Genomic DNA, 21,391 nt, shown 5'->3' with positions numbered 1-21,391 from the left:
TTACAGATAGAACAGACCTTTCAGTAGTATAGAGTAGTGGAGAAACTTCTTTCTGATATTGATAAATATTACTGTGAAGGAAGAGGTCATCTTATTTGTGAAACTATTGTAGTAAAAGTAACACACAACTGTTGAATAATTTTAAATGTAATGTATAATTGAATTTAAAGTTATTGGACGATTGTGTGTTTCTTTTACTATAACATTTTTTAGTATAAAAGATTTTTATCCTGAATCTAAATATTAATTTGTAATAGAGATTTTAATTAATGTATTTAAATTTAATCAAATAAAAACACATTAAAACACAGGTTATATCTTAAATACAAAAATATTGTATTCAATACAAATTCTAAGACCAACTTAACCAACTAGTATAGACCCTGACTGTGAAAACAATACAAGCCTCGCTACTATCACCACTACCACATTATTATACAACTATGTGTTACTTTTGTCATACAGAAATAAAATAAAATAAAATAGGTCTGCTTTTATGTTTTATTAAAATGGTTCTTCGAAAGAATAACATGCTGTAAAAATAAATATTATTTAGTAACTTTCTAAATATAATATTGTTGTTTCATTTATTTGTAATAAGTGGCATATAATTGAGTTATATATCAATTATACAACTAACTGCTATTTCTTATAAAATTGTAAATTGTGAGGGAGCAGTGCAATAGTTGTTTTTCGTCTGGTCATGTCATTCTGCAAATCACTATTTTGTTCTGCTTCACTATTTTGATTTCTCAGATGCATCATCCACTCATCATAGACAGTAACAATACTAAGAACAAAAAGTTCTTCATAACAGATTTATTATGGTTTTCCCCAATACCACTTTTTTATTGCTTTTTAGTTCCAATAACCATATGTATAACTAATATATAAGTTTTGAGTCGAAGTATCCCCATAAACAAATATTCCATAGGCTGTAAGGGAAGATCACAATAGTTATCTACAATCTTGATACAATTAGGTAAATAAATATAGAAAAATGTGTTAAACACAAATTTTTACAGAAAATAACATTTAAAATCTTGTTGTAGCATTCTTTTATAAGCATTAAATGTGGTCAATACTCTCTCAGCATAAGACGTATTTATCAATCCAGACTCGGTTAAAACACATTGATTTGGTTTGTTGTTTACAAGAAAGTTTATTCTTATAAATGTAATGTTTTTTGTACTGTTTTAAAAGTTAGAAATATACCTTAAGGATTTACATAAAATAACTTAACAAAATGCATTTTTATTAGATGATTTTAACTTGCAATATTTGCAAGGTTCTAAAATACAATAGTAATAATAATGTATCAAAAGAAAAATAAACACAGATGGGCAGTATCTTCTGTACCAGTAAGTCAAAGTTGTACCAAGTAAAATACCAAGAGCACAGCACTTGTCAAGGAGTAATCATACTTAATCAGTGCGGCTTAGCTATCTGTGCAAGAAAGAATTGATAATTGAAAAGTTACTTAATGAGTATCATATTAAAAGTAATCAAGAGACTCATATCAGCTATTAAAAAATAAATAAAAAACATATGATACTTTTTTATTCTGAGTAAAAAACAAAAGAAGTTTAGAAACTAAACTTCATCAGGAAGATAGTGCGGGATCAACTCAGGTTGACCGATTGATTTTGAAGTCACAAGGTTTAGGGTGAGCAAGTTCAATGTCCTTTTCAAGCGCAAACACTTAACACTTTCTCCTTACAAGCGCTTGTTTCCACTCTGTAAAATGTGCATATTATTTTATCATTGTGTGATTGCAGAAAAAAAGAAAGAATTGGAGCAATTAAGGTTGAGCAATAAAGAGTTGCATAAATCAGTGTCCAAACTGCGGGAGAGAGCGAATGAGTTAAGTGCTTCTCTCGTGGTAAGTTTATTTAAATCCACTGTTGCTTTGATTGTTGTGTTTTCTGTCAATAGAATAGGTCATAAAATTTCTTTTGAGTCCCAATTGGTCAACAATAACTCTAGTAGTGTTATGTCCATTTTTTTGTGGATGTGTAAATGGCCAAGTTATCATGAAGGCCAGTTACAAAATTTTGTTGGTCAGCTTTACTCGTCAAAGTTTATTACTTATCCAATCTGAATTAGTTAACTCTATTTTTTTTATTAAAAAAATGTTAGTCAATTACCAATAAATTATATCACAAGCAACACAAATCGATTGCATTATGGATAAATTTTACTAACTTTTTGTCTGATGGTTTGTGTGAAAACCATGGTACAGTACAAACTTCCTTTCTTTGCATATTACAGTCACAGCAGTTCTGGAGCATTTAGTTTGGAGTTTTGTCACACCACCCCCACAGTTTTAAAATAGACATCTTTTGAGAAAATTATCTTTAGATAATCAATGTATAAAATTAAAATATGTTGTTAATGAAAACGTTCTTTGGGTATTTTAAATTATGTATATCTACATACGTTAAGAATTTCATATAAATGACACCTTAAGTTTATTTTACAGTTTTATTTGTAAAATACTCAAGTTTAAGTACTTTTGTAATGAAATATTTACATTAACTTATAATGAATTTTTTTTTTTAATGACGATTTAACAAAAACTGCATGCTGATTTGATTAAAACTGGGCTCTGTTTCGTCACAAGCTGACGAGTACATACACACATAGGAATGGTTATATAACACAAAGTTTGTCTGTATTGTATCTAAGTATACACTAATTACAACTGCATGCTAAATTTAATTGAAATTGAGCTATTTAGATACAGCTGATGTAAATACAGGCATGAGTGGATATTTTTGTGAAAACAGACATTGTATTTTATAACATTTCCAAAAATTATTTCTGTCCTAAACTAATTTAGTTTTTTTGTAAAAATACTTTCTCTAATACTTAATAGAAATAAATTATGGAACAACTGATTTTTTAATTTTGATTTTTTTTTTTGTGAATTTCAATTTTACACCATCAGAAAGATTTGGAAACTCAAGTTTGGGACTTTATTTAGGATCCTATTTTTCAGTTATATTTTGCACAATGTCTAAATTAAATCTTTTTCAAAATATATTTGTATACACACATTTAATTCCAATTTTAAAAAACTATCCCTGATATGATCTACAACAAACATTTTTAAAGCTTATTTTAATAACAAGAAATGCTCCATGTATAACATGTTATAGATTATTTTAACTTACAATAACTGTGGAAAATGTTTGTTAATTATGAATGTTATAATCCCTGTAAAAGTATGTAAAAATATATCTAAAATAAATTTAATTCCTCAATTTCAATTCAGACACAAAATTAAGGTAAAATGAAATAAAGCTCAGTATGCATTTTATTCCTAATTTTAATTTGATTTCAGAAATATATAGTTCATAAGGCTTAAAATGTATTTAGACATATTTTTTGTCAAACTATAAATTAAAAATAATTTTACTTTGTTTCATTCTGTTTAATATCTAACTTGTAATATATAAAGAAAAAATCCTTAAGCACATTTTATTCAAAATTATATGCATATTTCTGAAGTATATAGTTTATATTACTTTAAAAAATATATTCGTAAATATTTTATATACATTTTTTAACGTATCATTCATTGTATTTCTACTTTTTGTTTCGATTTTCAAGCATTTCCATTCATTGTTATCATAGTTATGCAATGTTACTAACTTTCGTATATTACTATTAAACTAATAATTCATTCATCCTCACACGTTTGGTAACAGCTGATGTTTATACACACAAATAACATTGATGGGCACTTCCTCTAAAACAGATTTTTATTTTAGTAATATATACATATATTTCCCAAAAAAATGATTGATTGGACTTTATAGAGGAAGTAAGTTTTAATAAAGCTGCAAGTGTTAGAGAAAAAGAAGAATTCTTTTCCAAAGAACCAGCAAAAATATGTTTAGGTTAAAAGTGAACATTTTTATTAATACAATAAATATTGTGTGCGTAATTTATTAGTACTATCTTCTGTCAGATAACAACACAGTAAAAGTAAACACATAAGTATAGGAGAGATCAAGGTCAAATTGGTAAAACATTTTTGAACGGGTTTAATATATTGCATTATTAACAATGACAATAGCATTAAATCCTACAATTTTCAATGATTAAGAGAGTTTTGATCAAAGCTAGAGGTGAATTATGAAATTCATAAAAAAGTAACATTTTTCTCAAACATATTGTGATATTTGTGAGAGCATTTTTTAATTTTCCTGCCACTGCTAACAAAACTATTTTATTTTTGTTTACTAATGTAATATTGCAATACACTAAGCATCTATTAATTGTATTTGGGTTTGTGTTCCTGCATGGTCTAAGATGTAATGGTTTGATTATTTCTTAAATGGGTTGTAAATGGTTGTATTTTTATAAAATAGTAATGAAGTTAAATACGGTTTTAAAACATTGCATGGAGCATGAGAAATGTAGAAAATGTTGTAATATACACCAAATTATTTTATAGATAATTTTAAAATTTTCATGTATCATTAATTTGTTGTGAATTATTATTGTATTAACAATTATTATTATACTGGTTTAAAAATTCAAAATTTTATTTTTAGACGACTTGTTTTAATATAGCAAAAGTAAAATCATGGCGTATCGTGAATAAAAGTAAAAAATAATATTTAAACCCATTAATTGTTATATAAAGAAACTAACACAAAATATATATTATAAAATCATTAAACCTTAGTAATTGTTAATAGTCTTCATTAAGGCTGTACAATTGTGCAGCCACATTACAAGGAGCCAAAATTGGAACAGAATTAACAATCTAAAATTTTAGCAGACATTTTAAATTAGATAAAAGTTTTTAAATAGGTCACTACATGGTTACTAGTGACAAAATCAGAATTAAATTCATAATCAAGACAAATTTTGGGACTACTGTGAGTTATAATATATTGGAAATTGACCATCCATAATTAATTTAAAACAACCTGCTTTTATGCAATCACAAATACCTGCAATGTTGAACTATAAAAATTAGAAAAATAATCTCTTCTGGCTTTACCAACATAACTTCTTTAGTCACATATTTTATTTCATACAACATATTTGGAAATTCTGAAATGAATAATTAATTTCTAACCGACATTACTTGAGATAGGACTGGTTTTTCTCAGGTAGAGAAGGAGAAAGATGACATTAAACTTACTCTCAATGTATATGTCTTGAGCAGTAAATAATAACTCTATTGATGTATTTAACTTACAAAAAACTGCATCGTCAGAAAAATCCTAGTTGATATTTTTAAGCAGGGCTTTACTAAAGGAAAAATTTATCCTATGGTTCGCATCACGACTGGTAAAAGTGTCAAGATTTATATTTACCCCTACCTGACCTTTACTTTAGCGTAGGTGTAAGGCTGTGGTTCTTTAACCGAGAGGTAACATGTTCGATTCTTAAGGATGCATGAATAAGATGATTAAGGATGAATAAGGATGATTAATAAGAATTTGCAAATGGGCTTGGGCAGTTTTCCTTTAAAAAATGTAGTACACTTTATTAAAATACTGTTGACATAGATATAAACCCCTACAAAATCTCGCATTCTTTCCTTTACTGCTGTTAAAAACTACAGGAGGGAATAATAAATTTTAATTGAAATTGAACATTTCTGTATAAGTTATATGTAACACAAATATAATAAAATGCAAGGAGATATTTTAGTTGATATTAACAAATAACAAACTACTCTTACCTAAGAGAAAAGAACTCTTGAAAGACCTGCTAGTTCATTCTCTTGAAACCTCCAGAGCATCCCTTACATCATAAAAAACCTTTTCATCAGGAAATTGTGAATATATATATATATATATTGAAGAATATTAATGTTTGTTCATTCAAATTGGTCGCATTACTCTAGCTTGAACACTTTGAGAGGAAAATCTAGAGAGGCATCTCAAAGCCAATATTGCTGAATTACAGTAAACCCCTTGTATCCGACTTTGATGTAACTGACACTTCAGGATATCCGACCTATAGTCTAACTGTCTACTTCTTTCCAGACTTTTAATATTTTCATCAATTGGTTAATATATACAGTACAGTATACACTTTGGATTTTAGCTAAAAGTGATTTTTCTCCTTGGGTTATTTGACTTTTTACCATTCTGACCATGGCCTAGGCCTAGTCCTGTCACGGTCTGATATGAGGGGTTGCACTATAATATTGTTACAGGTTTGATTGATACTTGATCCACATTTATACAAAATCAGTATGTATAACAAATAATTTGACTTCTACCTCTATTCTGTTAGGTAATCTTCACAGAAAATGAGTAATGTGAGATTATATATTGTTTGTTATTCATTGTTTTATTTTTTTAAAGATTTAGATAAACCAAGAAGTTAGGTAGATTATTCAGTTACTTGGCAATTACTCAGTTTGATCATTGATTGAGAGATACAATCCAAAAATGATTTAGTTGTTAACATCTAATAATCTTTGTTCTTTGGAATTATTCAACCATTCTTTATTTATTTTTAGTTCCACTTTTTATTTTTATTCACTATTATGTCTGAGGATATTATCATCAATAACAACTTTCTTCAAGATATCATCAGTTCAATCATGTAACTGGAGATATTTATTTTTTTATTTAGGAAATAGTATTTTTTAAATTAAAATGAAGTAATAACTTTTTTTTCTAATCATAAAGATGCAAATTCAAATCATAGATTTAAATACTTGTCTGTGAATCCCCAAATGCTCAGTAATCAGGTAAATGTCGGACCATAGTACCACTGATTTGCTGAAAAATCAATTGTAATACATTGAGGCACACACAAAAATTATTATTGTACAATGCAAAAATGTAATACAGTGTACACAAATAAAGAGGCAAACACTAAGGTAGAATGTATAAAATAAATTGCCATTTTTTTTGTTTTACATCAAAAGTCACTTTCAACATTAAAATGTCACTCACTGAAACCATCTCCTCTTAGTCAATTAAGGAGCAAATAGGAGTGTGTATACAGTCACTGTTCTGCTGTAAAACAGACTGACTGAGGAAAGACAGTCAGTTTCCATCTCGCACTGTGGTCATTAACTGCGACAAGTAGTGACTTGTCTCCTTGTGTAAAAATATTGAATTACTGGTATGGTCGGATTACAGAGAGAGTATTGTCCTTGCGCATAATTCTCTTGAAGGCAATCAATATTATCATCTAGATTGAAAGTGGCCAGATGCCCACTCTGAAGTTAATTTTTATATTTGTGCGATGACCTTCACAAGCGTGCTTATGGCACTTTTACACTGTTTTGTATTACCTTCATAGTCTTTCCTCAGCATATTATAATATTCTTTAATGGTCATATTTCATGAAAAAGGCAGAATCTTTCAGAAACTAGTTGTAGCTTTCACCAACCATACCAGATAAAATTCAAAACGGCCCACTAGCACTTAAGCCTTAAAAAGCCACAGGAAGAGACATTTTACCCTAGATTAACACATGCTTAAATATGTGTCAGAATTCCAGAAACTTTTTAAGATTTTACCTTTTATATCAGATTTTTGACCCTGCCCTTAATATGAAATAAATTAAAGGTCGTAGAATAGGTGTTATATTTTTTCTTTAATTTCTCTCCATTTTGACCGTTTAATAGCCAGATTTGATGTTTAAACATTTACAAGAATTATACAGAGACAAGTATATGCACACTTTTATGTAAATAAAGACAGTTTCAATTATTTAAGTGGAAAAACACTACATGGGTGGTGCATATATCTACTTACTTCAACATTTGCAGCTCATGCTAAAGTTTCATTAAGCCTATTTTTTCAAAATAAATAAGTATTTTATTTTCAAATAAGATTATTACTTTTACTGTAATAAATCTTCAATATACACTAAAAAAGTATGGTTTTTACTATGCATTGTAATAATTTCTTATAAACTACAATGAATTTGAATTGAAGATATGATGTTCTTACTAGAAATTACCAGCTAGTTCAAAGACTAAAAAGTATTGATTTTTATTATTAGTTTCAAATCAACTTTTAATTCAACATAATCAGATGATCTGTTTTGGAAATTTGTCACTTTCAAATTTGAAACCACATAATTTTTTTGGCATAGGTCTTATCTATATTGCATGAAGTTTGCTTCTGGTGTTCCAAACTTAATTAACATAACATTTTTCTGTTTCAGCAACAAACCGCCAGAGTAAACCAACTGGTTTCAGAAGAAGAGAAGCTTCTTGAGTCCATCAAGATTATCAAAGACTTTGTTGCAGGTGTACAAAATTCTCCAAAGCTTACATCATGACTACAAGTAAGAACTTGAGTGATAATATTACGTTAGGCAAAGTAACTGTAATAGTTTATTCCCACTAAAGGGTAGCAGACGTGTAAAAGCTAATTATCAATGATCAGCCATAAAACCTTCATATTACTTAATTTTGATCTTAGTATTTGTATTGTAATTTGTACGTAATTTATTTTTTAAGATCAAACCCAATATAATTATCTTTGATACATTCAATTTTTAATTTTTTTACTAAATGTAATGAATATTTTTTTTTAATGTTCGGAATACTGGTTTTACCTAATTTTAATGTCAGACATTTTGATGTCAACACTATCAGCATATTGACAGAGTTCATTAAAATTTGGTACTAATGATAATGCAAATGTTTTATCGTTAACAAGTTAAAGTGGGTCTGCCACTCAATTTACGACATAACATAGTTGGCTGTGATGTAGTGTTAAAGTGGATAATCAATATTCACTGCACTTTGCTATCTGTTTCCTGCTTAAACATTTCCACTGCAATTATTTATCTGTCATGAAACATAGCCACCGTCATTGTTGTGTTACACCTGCTTACACACATTTTGGATATGAACTTCTGTCGACCCACTTATTTTGTTGCACAAATTGCTGCAGTTCACTATCAGACATACTTTGTTCATTTCTAACATTTCATACTAGCCTACTGTTGGCTAATTGAGTGAATTTATTTGGTGGCAAGCATCAGGTCACAAGAAAAAAAGCATCATGCCCTCAATTGCTTGTTATATCTTGTTGGTTTATACACTGTTGTTATATATGTCGTCCTTCTTTAAAGATCTTCATTTTAGGCTTGTAAAGATTGTTGTTAACTATTTAGGCAATTAATGTAGTAACAAAAATTCTTGCAGGACATGTTCACTGTTTTCGTAAGACTTAATCCCATGCATCATCAACCATATACATTACATTCTTTCTTGACATTCCTAACATTTATTTCTTAGTTTATTCAGCAAGTATTTTGTCAAAAGTTCTTTGCAGTACACTTATTTGATGTTTTCATCACTCCCTGGTCCATAGGAATAATTATATTTGGCAGAAGAAATTTACCGTGATATCTCCTTTTACTAGTTTGTGTTATAAAGAAAGACATTGTGTTGTTAATCACCAGAATGCTTGTTCAAGGATATTACTTTGATAAACATTATGACAACCTGATCAAAATTGTCAAAAAGTGAAAATCAAACTGTTTATCCATATACTACATTAATGTATGATATAAATGAATGAGGGATTAGAGCCCTCTAATTTCATTTTAATACTTATAGTTAATTGTATATAAGTTGAATTCACAGAATAGTTGAAAATTAACTTGATTATCTTTGAAACAATACTTTAATTTTTTCAACTTAAATTTAACTTGCCAGGATCCTGTACACTAACAATTTTTTAAATTCTTTTTCAGGAAGAAAATACGGATGTTACCTCTGTGGTTTAACTTCTCATTCCCTCGCTTGCATGGATATATCTTCTTTCTTCTATTATATTTTATTGGTTTATACACTATTATGTATGTCTTCCTTGTGTAAGATCTTCACTTTAGCCTTGTAAAGATTGTTATTAACTATGTTGGCAATAAATGTAGTGAAAAATTATTTTTGTAATCAAAAAGTTGTTTTGTTTGATTACGTTAAGGTCAAGATTAGCATAAAGTTACTAATGTGAAATCTCGAAAATTCCAATAATAAATTAGATTTATTGCTTTATTTTCAATAACAATGTTGTGCGATTTGTAATTTTGGAAATTTTTATTATCGAACCAATTGTATTATAAAATTAAATTATAGTTTTCTACTGTAATTCATGAAAGTCAAAAAATATGTTTTTATTATTTAATAATTCTTATTGTGCTTAATTCCTTTTAGTTCTCTTTTGTTTTTCAAATCTTATTTTACGCAACATGTCAAACTTCAAGAAAAATACTCGTATTTAATATGTTTATTTAAGGGACATTTAAATAAAAAAAATTAAATTTCCATTAACAAAAAGTTGAAATTTACAAGTTTGCTAAAAAATTGTCTATATTGATCAAGACTGGATACATGGAATATTTGGAAATCACACAAGAGCTGAGAGATAATGATTGTAAGGTTGCTTGTTGCATTGTCATGCTCAAACTTCATGTGAATTAGAGATTAAAAGACTAAAGTAATGCTCTATATACAGCAGAGCTAGATAATTAGTCTGATTAAATCTTTAGGAATGCTAAAGGTCAAATAAGTATTAGGTTGAAGTGCGCTGGAATCCGCAAAAGAATTACCTAACAGTAATATGTATGTAATAATTTATCATGGGAAAATTTATGTCCAGGTGCCATTATTACAGTAAATTCTTATAAGTTATCTGCTTAAAATTGATTAAATAATGAATGTACTTAGTAACTTTCTGTGAATGCAGTTACTTCTTTCAAGAATGAATTTAACGAGAGATGTATTTATATAATTTTACTAACCTAATTAACAATATAATTGAATTTATAAATAATCATAGGTAATTACAGAAAATAATAATAATTTATATTTGATATTAAAATTTGTACAAATTATTGACAATGTCAGAAATTATAGCACACAGCCAGGTCACATAAACTGAAGGGAAAGCAGCTGTGAGATAATTTGATTTTGTAGATGGTAACCTCAGATATGGAATCTGATAATCAATCTGGTAGTAATCCTCAATCCAATGGGACACCAAAAGCTGGAATTATAAATAATTATAAGAGAATAGAGGAAATAAAACATTCAGTGCATAACTAAACTAGTTTGGAGGACTAGGTGGTAACCTCGGGTATGGAAATGGTACTGATAATAAACAAGGATACCACAAGCTTAAATTCGATTGAATTTAGTATAAATGTATTTTTAATGTTCCAAATTATATTTAATCCTATATTTTGTATGATACTTTTATAATATGGGAATGAAAACTTGTGCTTCCTGATATATTGTTTAGTAAATGATGTATGGTTACAAAAACAGTATGAAATGTGTTGATTTAGTCATATTACCGATGCTAATCATGATATTACATTAGTTATTATTATTACATCACTCTCGTCTTAATAAAACCAAGCATTGATGAATAGTACATTAGTTTTATGCAATACAAAGCACACTCACATTTAAACAATTCCTCTCCACTTTCCCTATCACCCCTTCCACCAGTATTGTCATTCTAAAAATAAGGTACCTTTTCAGTGAAGGAAGATAGGTCACTTAAAACTTTACGTAACTAGTTTAGAGAGTATCAATTATGTGTAAGAAAACTTTCCAAAAAAAATGTTAAGTAAAGTTGAACAACTCTAAAATAATATTCCATTTGTGTTCAAAATTTTGCCAAACAAATTAAATTTTAAATCAATGTATCTTATTGATTAACATTTTTAATATCTTATTGATATTAAAAATCAGGGGATTTTTAGCAAAAGAAACCTCTAGCGATTGGCTAATTTTGTTTATGGTACAATATTAGGTTATTGCACATAATTTTAGGTTGGTTTTTAATTATCTTTATCATGAAAGTATTACAATAAACAAAAATTGTAATAATTGTTATTTCGCCTCAAACTTGATTCTTATTTTTTCTCAAGAAATTTTGCTGTCTGAAGTGATCTTTCAATTTTAAGAATGATATAAAAACCTGAATGTTACATAGCTTCTTATACATAATTCATTTAACTTTAAAAAGAATATTATAAAGGAGCTTTTTATGGTACAAAATAAATTTTAGATGAGTTCTTTTCTAAAACCTTGCGTTTTCATCGAAGTCCCTCTGGCACTTTTCGCATACACATAAATTACTCTGCACTTTTCGACATGGATTCTTTTCACCTCTGTTACTAATAGGATTTAATAGTGAATACCATTAAAAAAATTCTAAACTTGAATATGTTACCAGTTGCATCCTTTGCATATTTCCTGAGGTGTGGAATGATACAAACATCCATTGAGGGTTATTAATTATTTTTACTCATTTTTTAACTGTAAAAATGGTGCAGTATCTCCATGTAAATTTGATATAAATTACTAGGCTTTTACATTATTAACATCTTTACTGTGTTATGAGACTTGAAGGTTTCATAATGTATGTTCTTATTGGTGCTGCAAACAAATATCAGTCCGATCTTTATGTGCATATGCAACAATACATTTGATAATTACAACTCTAGGTTGAAAGAGTGAGCCAAAAAGTAAAGAGAGATTGAAAAGAGACCAACAAAACTCACCTAAGCAGTCTAGAGGACTGTAAATAGTCACAAATAAAATTAAAAAAGCATTTGTTGACATCTAAACTAAGCTTGACATGCTACATGGCCTGCAGTTGAGGAAATCAGTGACTTCCAAATAAAACAAAATAAATGAGACTATTTTCATTAGTTGAGCTGTAATTGAGAAAGATCTGTGCTCCGAGTTTGGTCAATGGAGATTCCAAAGCAGTGAATTAGTCAGTTGTCCAATAGACATTTCTCCATGAGGCAAGAGGCTCTGCTACAGATCTCAAGATAACTCATGATATGTAGATATAAATTTTCAACTGTTAGTAATGTATTTTCATTTATTTTCAACATTTTGAAAAGCCAATAACTAAGAAAAATTATTGAATCTATTATAGACCCATTCATGAACTCTATTAAATGGATTCAATGCTAATATTTGTATAGTTCTAATTACCAAATGAACAATATAATTCAATTGATAACAGCACTTATTAATTGTTAATCTCGCACTTATTTCAGTATTTTTGATCAAGTATTTTATAAATTTCACTTATTGTTCAACCTTCACTTATCCTTTCCTATAAGTACTTTTAATTTTCTAAAAGAATGAATCATTGTTGGTACTAATGTTTTTCAACCCAACAGTTAACCAAAGTTACCTTAGTGAAACAGTAACCCATTGTATTAGTTGATAATTTGAGAACAAAATAAGAATTACAACACGTTTAGTATTTAGCATTAAGTGGACATATCAGTGTAATCAAGTACAGTTTTGTAAATAGTTGGGCTCTTTCAGTAGTCACACCATCACTTCTTATCAAATTCTAAGTAATTTATGAACCAATCATATTGTGATATGGACCTGTAAAGTAATTCTTCTTTGTACATTTCTTAGAATAAAATAAAATTTACTTCTTCTGATCCCTTTTATCCATTTCTTATGCTTGATTTCACATTCATTTGGCAGTTTGGGATTTAATAGTATCCACTTTACTACAGTGGTGTAATTTAATTTGTTGCTGGTCTAAGAAGTTGACAACCTGGTTTAAGTATATTGTTATCTTTCCATTTTGTTTAAAGTACTATATGTTCTATTCAATAATGTAGAAGTCCAATGGTTTGAGATTATTTGGGCTAATAGTTTTATTTAAAAGCAGGAAATTATTAACGCAATTAACATTTCAGCAGGGGTAATTTGTATAACATGTACAAAGTATAAATAGAAAGCGTAACATCTTGTAAGGCATTCAAAGATATTACAATAAAGACAAAAGATATAAGAATATATAGAATAAAGATACATGCATGGCAAAAGGTTATTGTTGCTTTATATAATTTAGAGTACTATAAATGTTTTTTCCAAAACCACCTTTAAATTGACTGAATCACAGAATTGCCTAAACTCAATTTGCTACAATTCTACTGTACACGCTAAAATGCATTTCAGTATATTGTGTGTTTTTTTTTTTTATACAGGGCACAGTATAACCTGATTCACTCATTACTGGAACCAAAATCATGATATTTGAGCAAGCAGATAGATAGTAGAAAATTGGTTGTTTCTTTAGATAAATTATCTCAATCAACCATATTAAAAATTAAATTTACTCTTATTGTGGCACTTTAAAAAAGTAATTACAAGTGTGGCACCTGCCTATGATTAATATCAAACAATACATTTACACTTTTGAAACATTTTCGCTATCCATTAATGCTTACTCAACTGCACTGAATCCAATAGTGTAGAATATAATTTCAAGACTAGCCTATTCAAGCAGAACACAAGTATCAGTATGTACGCTGAAACAAATGCTAAATTACACAAAGTAATGCTAAACGCATAGATACAGCAGGAATAGCAAATTAGTATAGTGGTTGTTCAAAAAGTAAGAAACTTTTTTTGTCATAAATAAATGTACTAATCTTATGTTACAATAATCCTATCTCCTTTAGATAGTCTCCTTGGTAGTGAACACACATTTCCCAGTGTTCCTGTCATTTTTGGAAACATCTATGGAACACGTGTTTCAGATGAGACATGTTTGGCAAGGAAAGTAAACATAGATGAGTGGTTACATTGTTATGGTTGAACTTCCAAGCGTTTGTTCCCCCACACATTCAATCATTTGCACCATACTAATTAATGAAGGACTTTCAACTAGTGTCCCTTAGTAAAAGTTTAGCATTGTGGTGCATTCTCAAGATGCACACCTCCATGGGAATTTAAAACATAAGCCATGACCTTGACTTGGATGTAGATATGACGTGATTTCTTTAGACTCAATAATGACATTTTTCCACTCTAACCACTGCATCATGTTCTGGGTCAGTCATAATCCCATGACTCTGCATCTGTGATCATAGAATTAGGGTCACTATTACGTCATGTGTGCGATTTCCAGTGTTGCTATAGCTAATTTTTAACAGTTTCAGTCCAAATTTTGCAAACCCTCTCCTCAAGAACAAATTTTCAGCCAAAATTGTTTGTATTCTTATCTATTTTGTCCACTAGTTCTATGACTATGACACAACAACCCTCTATAAACTAAGTTCACACTTGCTCTGTTACATCTTCATTTCAGCTTGTGGAGCATTTTCCTGAATGTGATCCAATGTCCACTGCTTTTAAGCCGTTGGAACACTCATTCATGAAAGCTCATTGTATTATCTCCCAAAACCTGTTGAATCTTGCAAATGGTTTCTGCTTGGGTTTTGCGTAGCTTTCGGTAAAATGCAATATTGCCATTCAAGGTTTTCCGTCATTTTACTAGTTTTTAAAATCCAACCAGGATTAAGTACACTTCCTTATTCTTAGACCAGCTGACGCTTTCTGCTTCTAACATTGCTTGACTTCCTTCACCACGTTTTAAACAACACCTCTCTTACTTCATTGGCTTAAGCAAGAAAAAGGAGGTGTGATGTTTTTTGAACATACCTTGTATAGCATATTCACTTTCTTATAGAATGGTTTCACTATATACTTGGATAAATATTGCATCACTGCAGCCTAAAGCAAGTTGTATTTTTATTTTACTGCTCAGCAATGTTTGTTAAAAGAAACTAAACGTTTAAAAAGTGATGGTTAAAAGTTGTACTGTACTGCTTACAACTATACCAATGACTATAAAAAAATATAGTTTAGTTTAATAGTATAAAAGGTAGGAGTACACCAGACATTTGTTTTGTAATAGGCTTTGATACAATGAGGGAGCAAATATTTCTATGTAGAAATTAAGTTTCATGTGAAATGTCTAGTTATAGTTCAGTTAATTCTTGAGATATCCTCCAGGCAGACAGAAGAGAAATTTTGCCAGACCCTGAGTAATAGGCTTCGCTAACGCTTAGACGAACAGAATAAAGTATTCACTTAACTATTGCATAAAAAAGATTATTTAAGCATTTTATAGTAGTGTACGTATCAGGTAAAGTTAACAAAGGGTGCTGATACAGTATTAGATCCATGACTAGGAAAGGTCTATTTCACATTATGTCTGATATATCAGATAATCAGTTCGATTTGTACAGTGTATTCTCATACTGCCAATTGAATGTGTAACCAAAGGTTGTTTATTTAGTACATTAACACATTTATTTATAGTAGCAGTGTTTTAACATTCTTAGTATCTACCACAATATTGAAAGGTAATTTTTTTAGAATAGGTTTTATTTTATATACAGCTATCTTATACGCCTGTTTGTATTTTTGGAGTTATTGCCTCTTATGCGTTGTATTTCTGAAGAACTTTTACAATAATAGCTTTTTAAGAATATACTGACCTAGATATATTGTAGTTTTTATCAGTATTTGAAACTTGACGTTAGAAGAGGATTGAGTGGCAGAAATGTTGTTCATTGACATATATATATATATATAGCATGACCATACAAGATATTTTGTTTAGAGTTATAATCCATTTTAATTTTCTAGTAATGGCCTTATTTACATTAATTAAATTTAAAATGTTGGGGATATTTTATTATTATCAGAGTTTACTCAATATGTAATGTTTAATATTTTCTGTGACATATTTATAACCATGGTTCGCTTTGTCGCTAGATGGTGTGCAATCGTAAAGTTTCAAGTGGTTACAGGTTTTAGCACTGGATACAATATCTTCTTATATACTGTTTAATACTCAGAGCATAAGACCTACAAAAGTATTTGTAAAATAAAATTTGAATTTTACCAATATAAAATTATTTTATTTTGTTTAGCACAGTACTCCACTATACATTTTAAACAGATACAAGCGTAACAAACTTAAGAAATGTATCCAGTTGTAACAGTATCTAAGATACACTAAAGATTTAAAACTGAGTTGTGTGTCAAAGCTGAGGACAATTAATAGGAAAGAAAACCTTATTTTTATGCACACTTTTTGTTTTAAAGCTGTTTTATACCTATTCCTTGAAATCTGTATGAAACCTTAGGTGGGTTTTTTCATCCCTAAGGAATTGTAATTTTTATGCATGATTTTTGTTTAGAATTTAAGCAATTTGTAAAAAATAGAAAATTTGTTTAATATTTATAATGGATCTGAGATTGTCGGGAGCAAGAGATTACCTAACCTTCTGTTTATTACCGTGTAATACCATAGAGTGTTATTTTATCTGTCTGTATTGTGAGTTGTCTGCTCTCATGTATGAACTAAAGCAAATTGTTAAGTTTTTAACTGATTATTTCGGCTAATTGTTAGTTAGGTTTGTACCAATAGAGTAGAAGTGTTTTTGTATTAAACAAATTATATATTTATTTGTTGCCCTTGTGGTAATTTTTATTGTATTATATTGTACTAATGCTTCCATGAGTTATTTTTAGTTTTTATGTGAAAAAAAACACGGGTTCAACATCACTTGTTAAATTTGTCATTCTGTTTATAAGTTAAGTCTGAAATAGTATTTAAGTTAGTTTAGGTAGTATAGTTTTACCTGTACATTTTATTGTATGTTTGATAGTATACAAGAGCTATTTGGACTGTAAACCTCTGCATTATTTTTCTTCTTAGACTCTGCTTCCCATAGCTTGAGGTAGCTAAGAACAGCTGTGAGGTTACCAAAGTACTAAGAACCAACTATGACATTAAGGTGAATTCTTGAAGATGCCTGATTTGTGAATTGATTCAGAAATCTTTGGTTTGCTGAGTGTGTGGACTCTGCTGTGATCCTTTTGACTTAAGTGATTATGCTAAATTCTATAATTCTACCAAAGTCTTCTTTTTGAATCGCCAAACCATTGTCACAATCATCTTCTTGCCAAAATAACTAGTTTATTGTGACTTTTTTAGTCTTAGGATCAATGGACTCAACTCAAGTTTCATATAACCATTTGTCATATTGTAACATTCTCCTCCCCTATTATTACCACTTGTAAACAAGTCACAGAAGAGGTAGTAAATTGTGTTTTGTGATCCTCATAGATTTCAAGAACTTACAGTAGGCAAAATTTTATATACCTTATTCTTAACAGTCCAGTACATTTATGTAAATTCATTGGGAGTCACAAAGGACTGTGTAATGTTAGTTTTCACAGACGTTTACATTATTCTTTTATTAATCCTTTTAAAAAACACATCACTCACCACAGATGGCCTATAATTTCTTTCTTTGTTATTGGTGTTTGGCCACTTTAAAAAGAATAAGCCATTCAATCATTACCTCTTCTCTTTAACTGATGGCCCATATACGTAGCACAAAATTTACAATGAATACTATTTTTCTGTGAGAAACTTACAACAGTCTACACTTTGCATTTGGTGAGATTCTCAAAACAGCACCACACATTTTACAAAGCTACAGGAAAGAACTAGAGTTCAGATATTTTCCTTTACTCCCACACTCTAAAAAGTTGACTGTCTGTGCCCAACTGTTTAAAAGTAAAGGCCAAACAACAATTACTTTCCAAATGGCTCTTGTATTTGAAACTTTTATTAATTGGATTACAGTGGTGTAAAATTTGTCAATACATGTATTGCTCAGAAACTTATTATAAAATTGCAATACACTGAAGCTGTTGCCTAAGATTTTATATGTGTAATACATTAAAAGTGCATTAAGTTTTCTTAGTTCTTTTTATTATTTCCAATATATTTTCATTTGTTTATTTGATTCGTTGTTTTTAAGTAAAAAATTTTTATAATATAATTTTATGGTATAAAGTACATCAGTCAGCCATTTTACAGAATTCTTAAAAAATTTTAAATGGTGACATTGCTGTATGTATAGTGAATAATATTATTGTTATAACAACTTTTATGATGTTCTCGTGTTAAGTTAGAATTCTAAAAACTTAAACATAACTCAAGTTTTCAAAAATCAGTTTTTTAAATTCAAATAAAAATAATTGATTTTGAACCAATAAATACAAGCAGAACATAATTGGCAGCTGTTACGTGCAAGTATTATTACCAAACATGTACAGGGTCTGTATAATAAGTAACCGGACTGACTTCAGGAAATCTTTTATTGGCAAAATATGTACAATTTTTCTTTAGAAATCTTCAAAGTAGTCCCCGTTGGAGTCGATAACACGCTGATACCGTATTTTCCAATCCCTGAACGCTCCCTGGAAGTCGGCAACCTTGATGTTGTCTAGAGCCCTCGTCGTAGCACGTTGAACGTTTTCCAGAGTCCCGAACCGTGTCCCCTTAAGGTGTCTCTTGATCTTGGGGAACAGAAAGAAGTCCGGTGGTGCCATATCCGGGCTGTAAGGAGGCTGTGGCAACGTTGCCCTCGACTGTTTTGCCAACTGTTCGGTGACAAGCAGGCAGGTGTGCGACGGTGCATTGTCGTGATGGAGAATCCACAAATCGGCAATCTCCGGATGGACTCGGTGAACCCGGGCGGTTAGTCGACAGAGCACCTCTCTGTAGTACTGGCCGTTTACAGTTTGACCGGGTGGCACAAACTCTTTGTGAACAATGCCTTTTACGTCAAAGAAAGCAATGAGCATCGACTTCACCTTCGATTTGCTCATGCGCGCTTTTTTCGGTCGTGGTGACGCCGGTGTGTGCCACTCCGAACTCTGCCGCTTCGTCTCAGGATCGTATTCAAAAACCCACGTCTCGTCTCCTGTAATAACGTGGTTGAAAAACTCTGGTTCGGTTTGCAGTCGATCAAGGATTTCCGAAGCGACAGCAACACAACGCTTCTTTTGCTCATCAGTCAGGTGTTTGGGTACCAGCTTCGCGCAGATCTTCCTCATGCCCAGATCGTTCTTAATAATGTTTTGAACGGTCATCTTATCAATTCCGAACTCATCTGCGACAGCCTGAATGCTCAGACGACGATCACTGTTCAACACATCACGCACTTTTGGCACATTTGTGTCCGTGTGACTCGTTGATGGAGGACCGACGCGCTGTTTGTCATGGACATCATCGCGACCCTCCCGGAAATTTTTGTGCCACTGAAACACCTGAGTTCTGGACAGAGCATCGTCACCGTAAACCTCTTGAATCATTTGAAGAGTTTCCGTGGCCGTTTTCTTGAGTTTGACACAAAATTTAATGCTAAAACATTGCTCGATCGTACTCTCCATTTTCACTCCGACGGGGTAACTGAACATGCACTCCGCTCTCGCTCGATACTAACTCTCCAAGCGCTTGGAGGCAACTGCTGCAGCCCAGTTCCCTTTCACTAGACCCCCCACCACCACTACTGCACCAGATACCGATTAGCAGACGCTTTGACGGAGCGGGGCAGGCTCAGTCCGGTTACTTATTATACAGACCCTGTATTACCTCCAGCTATGTAGATAAAGGGTTCCACTCCACCGACATGCATCATTTATAGTACACAATTGACAGCAGTTCAGAGCAGGTACTGGGAGACAGATATTTACTTTATATTGTGTTTGATAGTTAAATACGTCATACAAGCGGAGATGACACTGGTGATGGCTTACTGGCCACTGTAGAGTGAACTTAAAGAAACTCAAAATAAGTTCCTTGCCAGTACAAGGGTTAAATGTTGAAAACTTCAACGTTGTGAATAGACATCCATAATGGAGATATGGTATAGTTGGTACAGGATGTGTATTCTTGTCGGCACATTAATCACGGTTTAATCTTTCCACTCTTTTGGGAGTGAGCACTTGAAATGTTAAAATCAATCTCGTGTAATGTTAGCAGTAAGCTTTGATAATATTCATTCCTTTAAAAACTAAGGATAGTGACAGTCCCTTTATGGCTGTGCATTGTTAAATGAAAAACAAACAGAACTGTGAGCTGGACAAAAACATTAAGATCTTTGAGATTGTCTTTTCCAATAAGAAAAGGAAAAGACAAATTTTTCTCTTGCCACAAATTATACAGTTTCATGGAATTTTCAAATTTATTAGTGCCTCCAAAATAATGAGACATGCTCATTTCAGCAAATTATTCTTGATGTATAGAAGAGTGAGAGATTTAGTATGGATGAGGATTTCTAAGTATTACGTCAAGATTTCTAACCACGTAGCTAATCCCTTTAGCTAGTTGTCGAGTGAAGCTAGAATCCATTTTTTTATCTACAAAGTTGAAGTATAAATAGTTGTACATAAGTAGTAAAAAAGTTGTAAGAAGAGGTAAGTTTAAAATAAGATGCCTTCCTTTCCAGGAATACTCCTCTTGTATTGTATATCTAGTTCTATGTAGGAAGCCTTTCGGTTTGTCTTAATTTCTTGCAGTATAGTTTAAACTGTTGATCTTGCTTTCTTCTGGCAGTGCTTAGTGCACCAATCTCGTTCAGGTGTTTCATATTTTCCAAAAGTACATAGCTGGTCTATGGAATGCCAATGGGAAGTTTTGAACATTCTAGCTAGTGCGATAATCATGATTTCTTGAGATATTTTTTGACAAGAAGTACAATATTCAGTATGTACAAGGAGACG

The 21,391-nt window shown here is 30.6% G+C and overlaps 1 protein-coding gene across 2 annotated transcripts in view; it reads left to right on the top strand.

Moving 5' to 3' along the window:
• The window catches only part of LOC124362506 (PHD finger protein 21B-like), a 49,884-nt gene extending 31,304 nt beyond the window's left edge, over positions 1-18,580 (top strand). Inside the window, exons 10-12 of one of the 2 annotated variants that reach the window (XM_046817069.1) lie at positions 1,779-1,882; positions 8,167-8,289; positions 9,712-18,580. In XM_046817069.1, the coding sequence (XP_046673025.1) occupies positions 1,779-1,882; positions 8,167-8,283 (221 nt within the window). In that variant the 3' untranslated portion in view covers positions 8,284-8,289; positions 9,712-18,580. The remainder of the gene's footprint in view (positions 1-1,778; positions 1,883-8,166; positions 8,290-9,711) is intronic. The other variant, XR_006922469.1, reaches the window with a different exon arrangement.
• Positions 18,581-21,391: the final 2,811 nt, after the last annotated feature.

Source organism: Homalodisca vitripennis, chromosome 5 (assembly GCF_021130785.1).
Source record: "Homalodisca vitripennis isolate AUS2020 chromosome 5, UT_GWSS_2.1, whole genome shotgun sequence".
Classification (NCBI taxonomy): domain Eukaryota; kingdom Metazoa; phylum Arthropoda; class Insecta; order Hemiptera; family Cicadellidae; genus Homalodisca; species Homalodisca vitripennis.
Note: the sequence above shows the minus strand (reverse complement) of the source record. Positions and strands in the feature narration are given on the sequence as shown.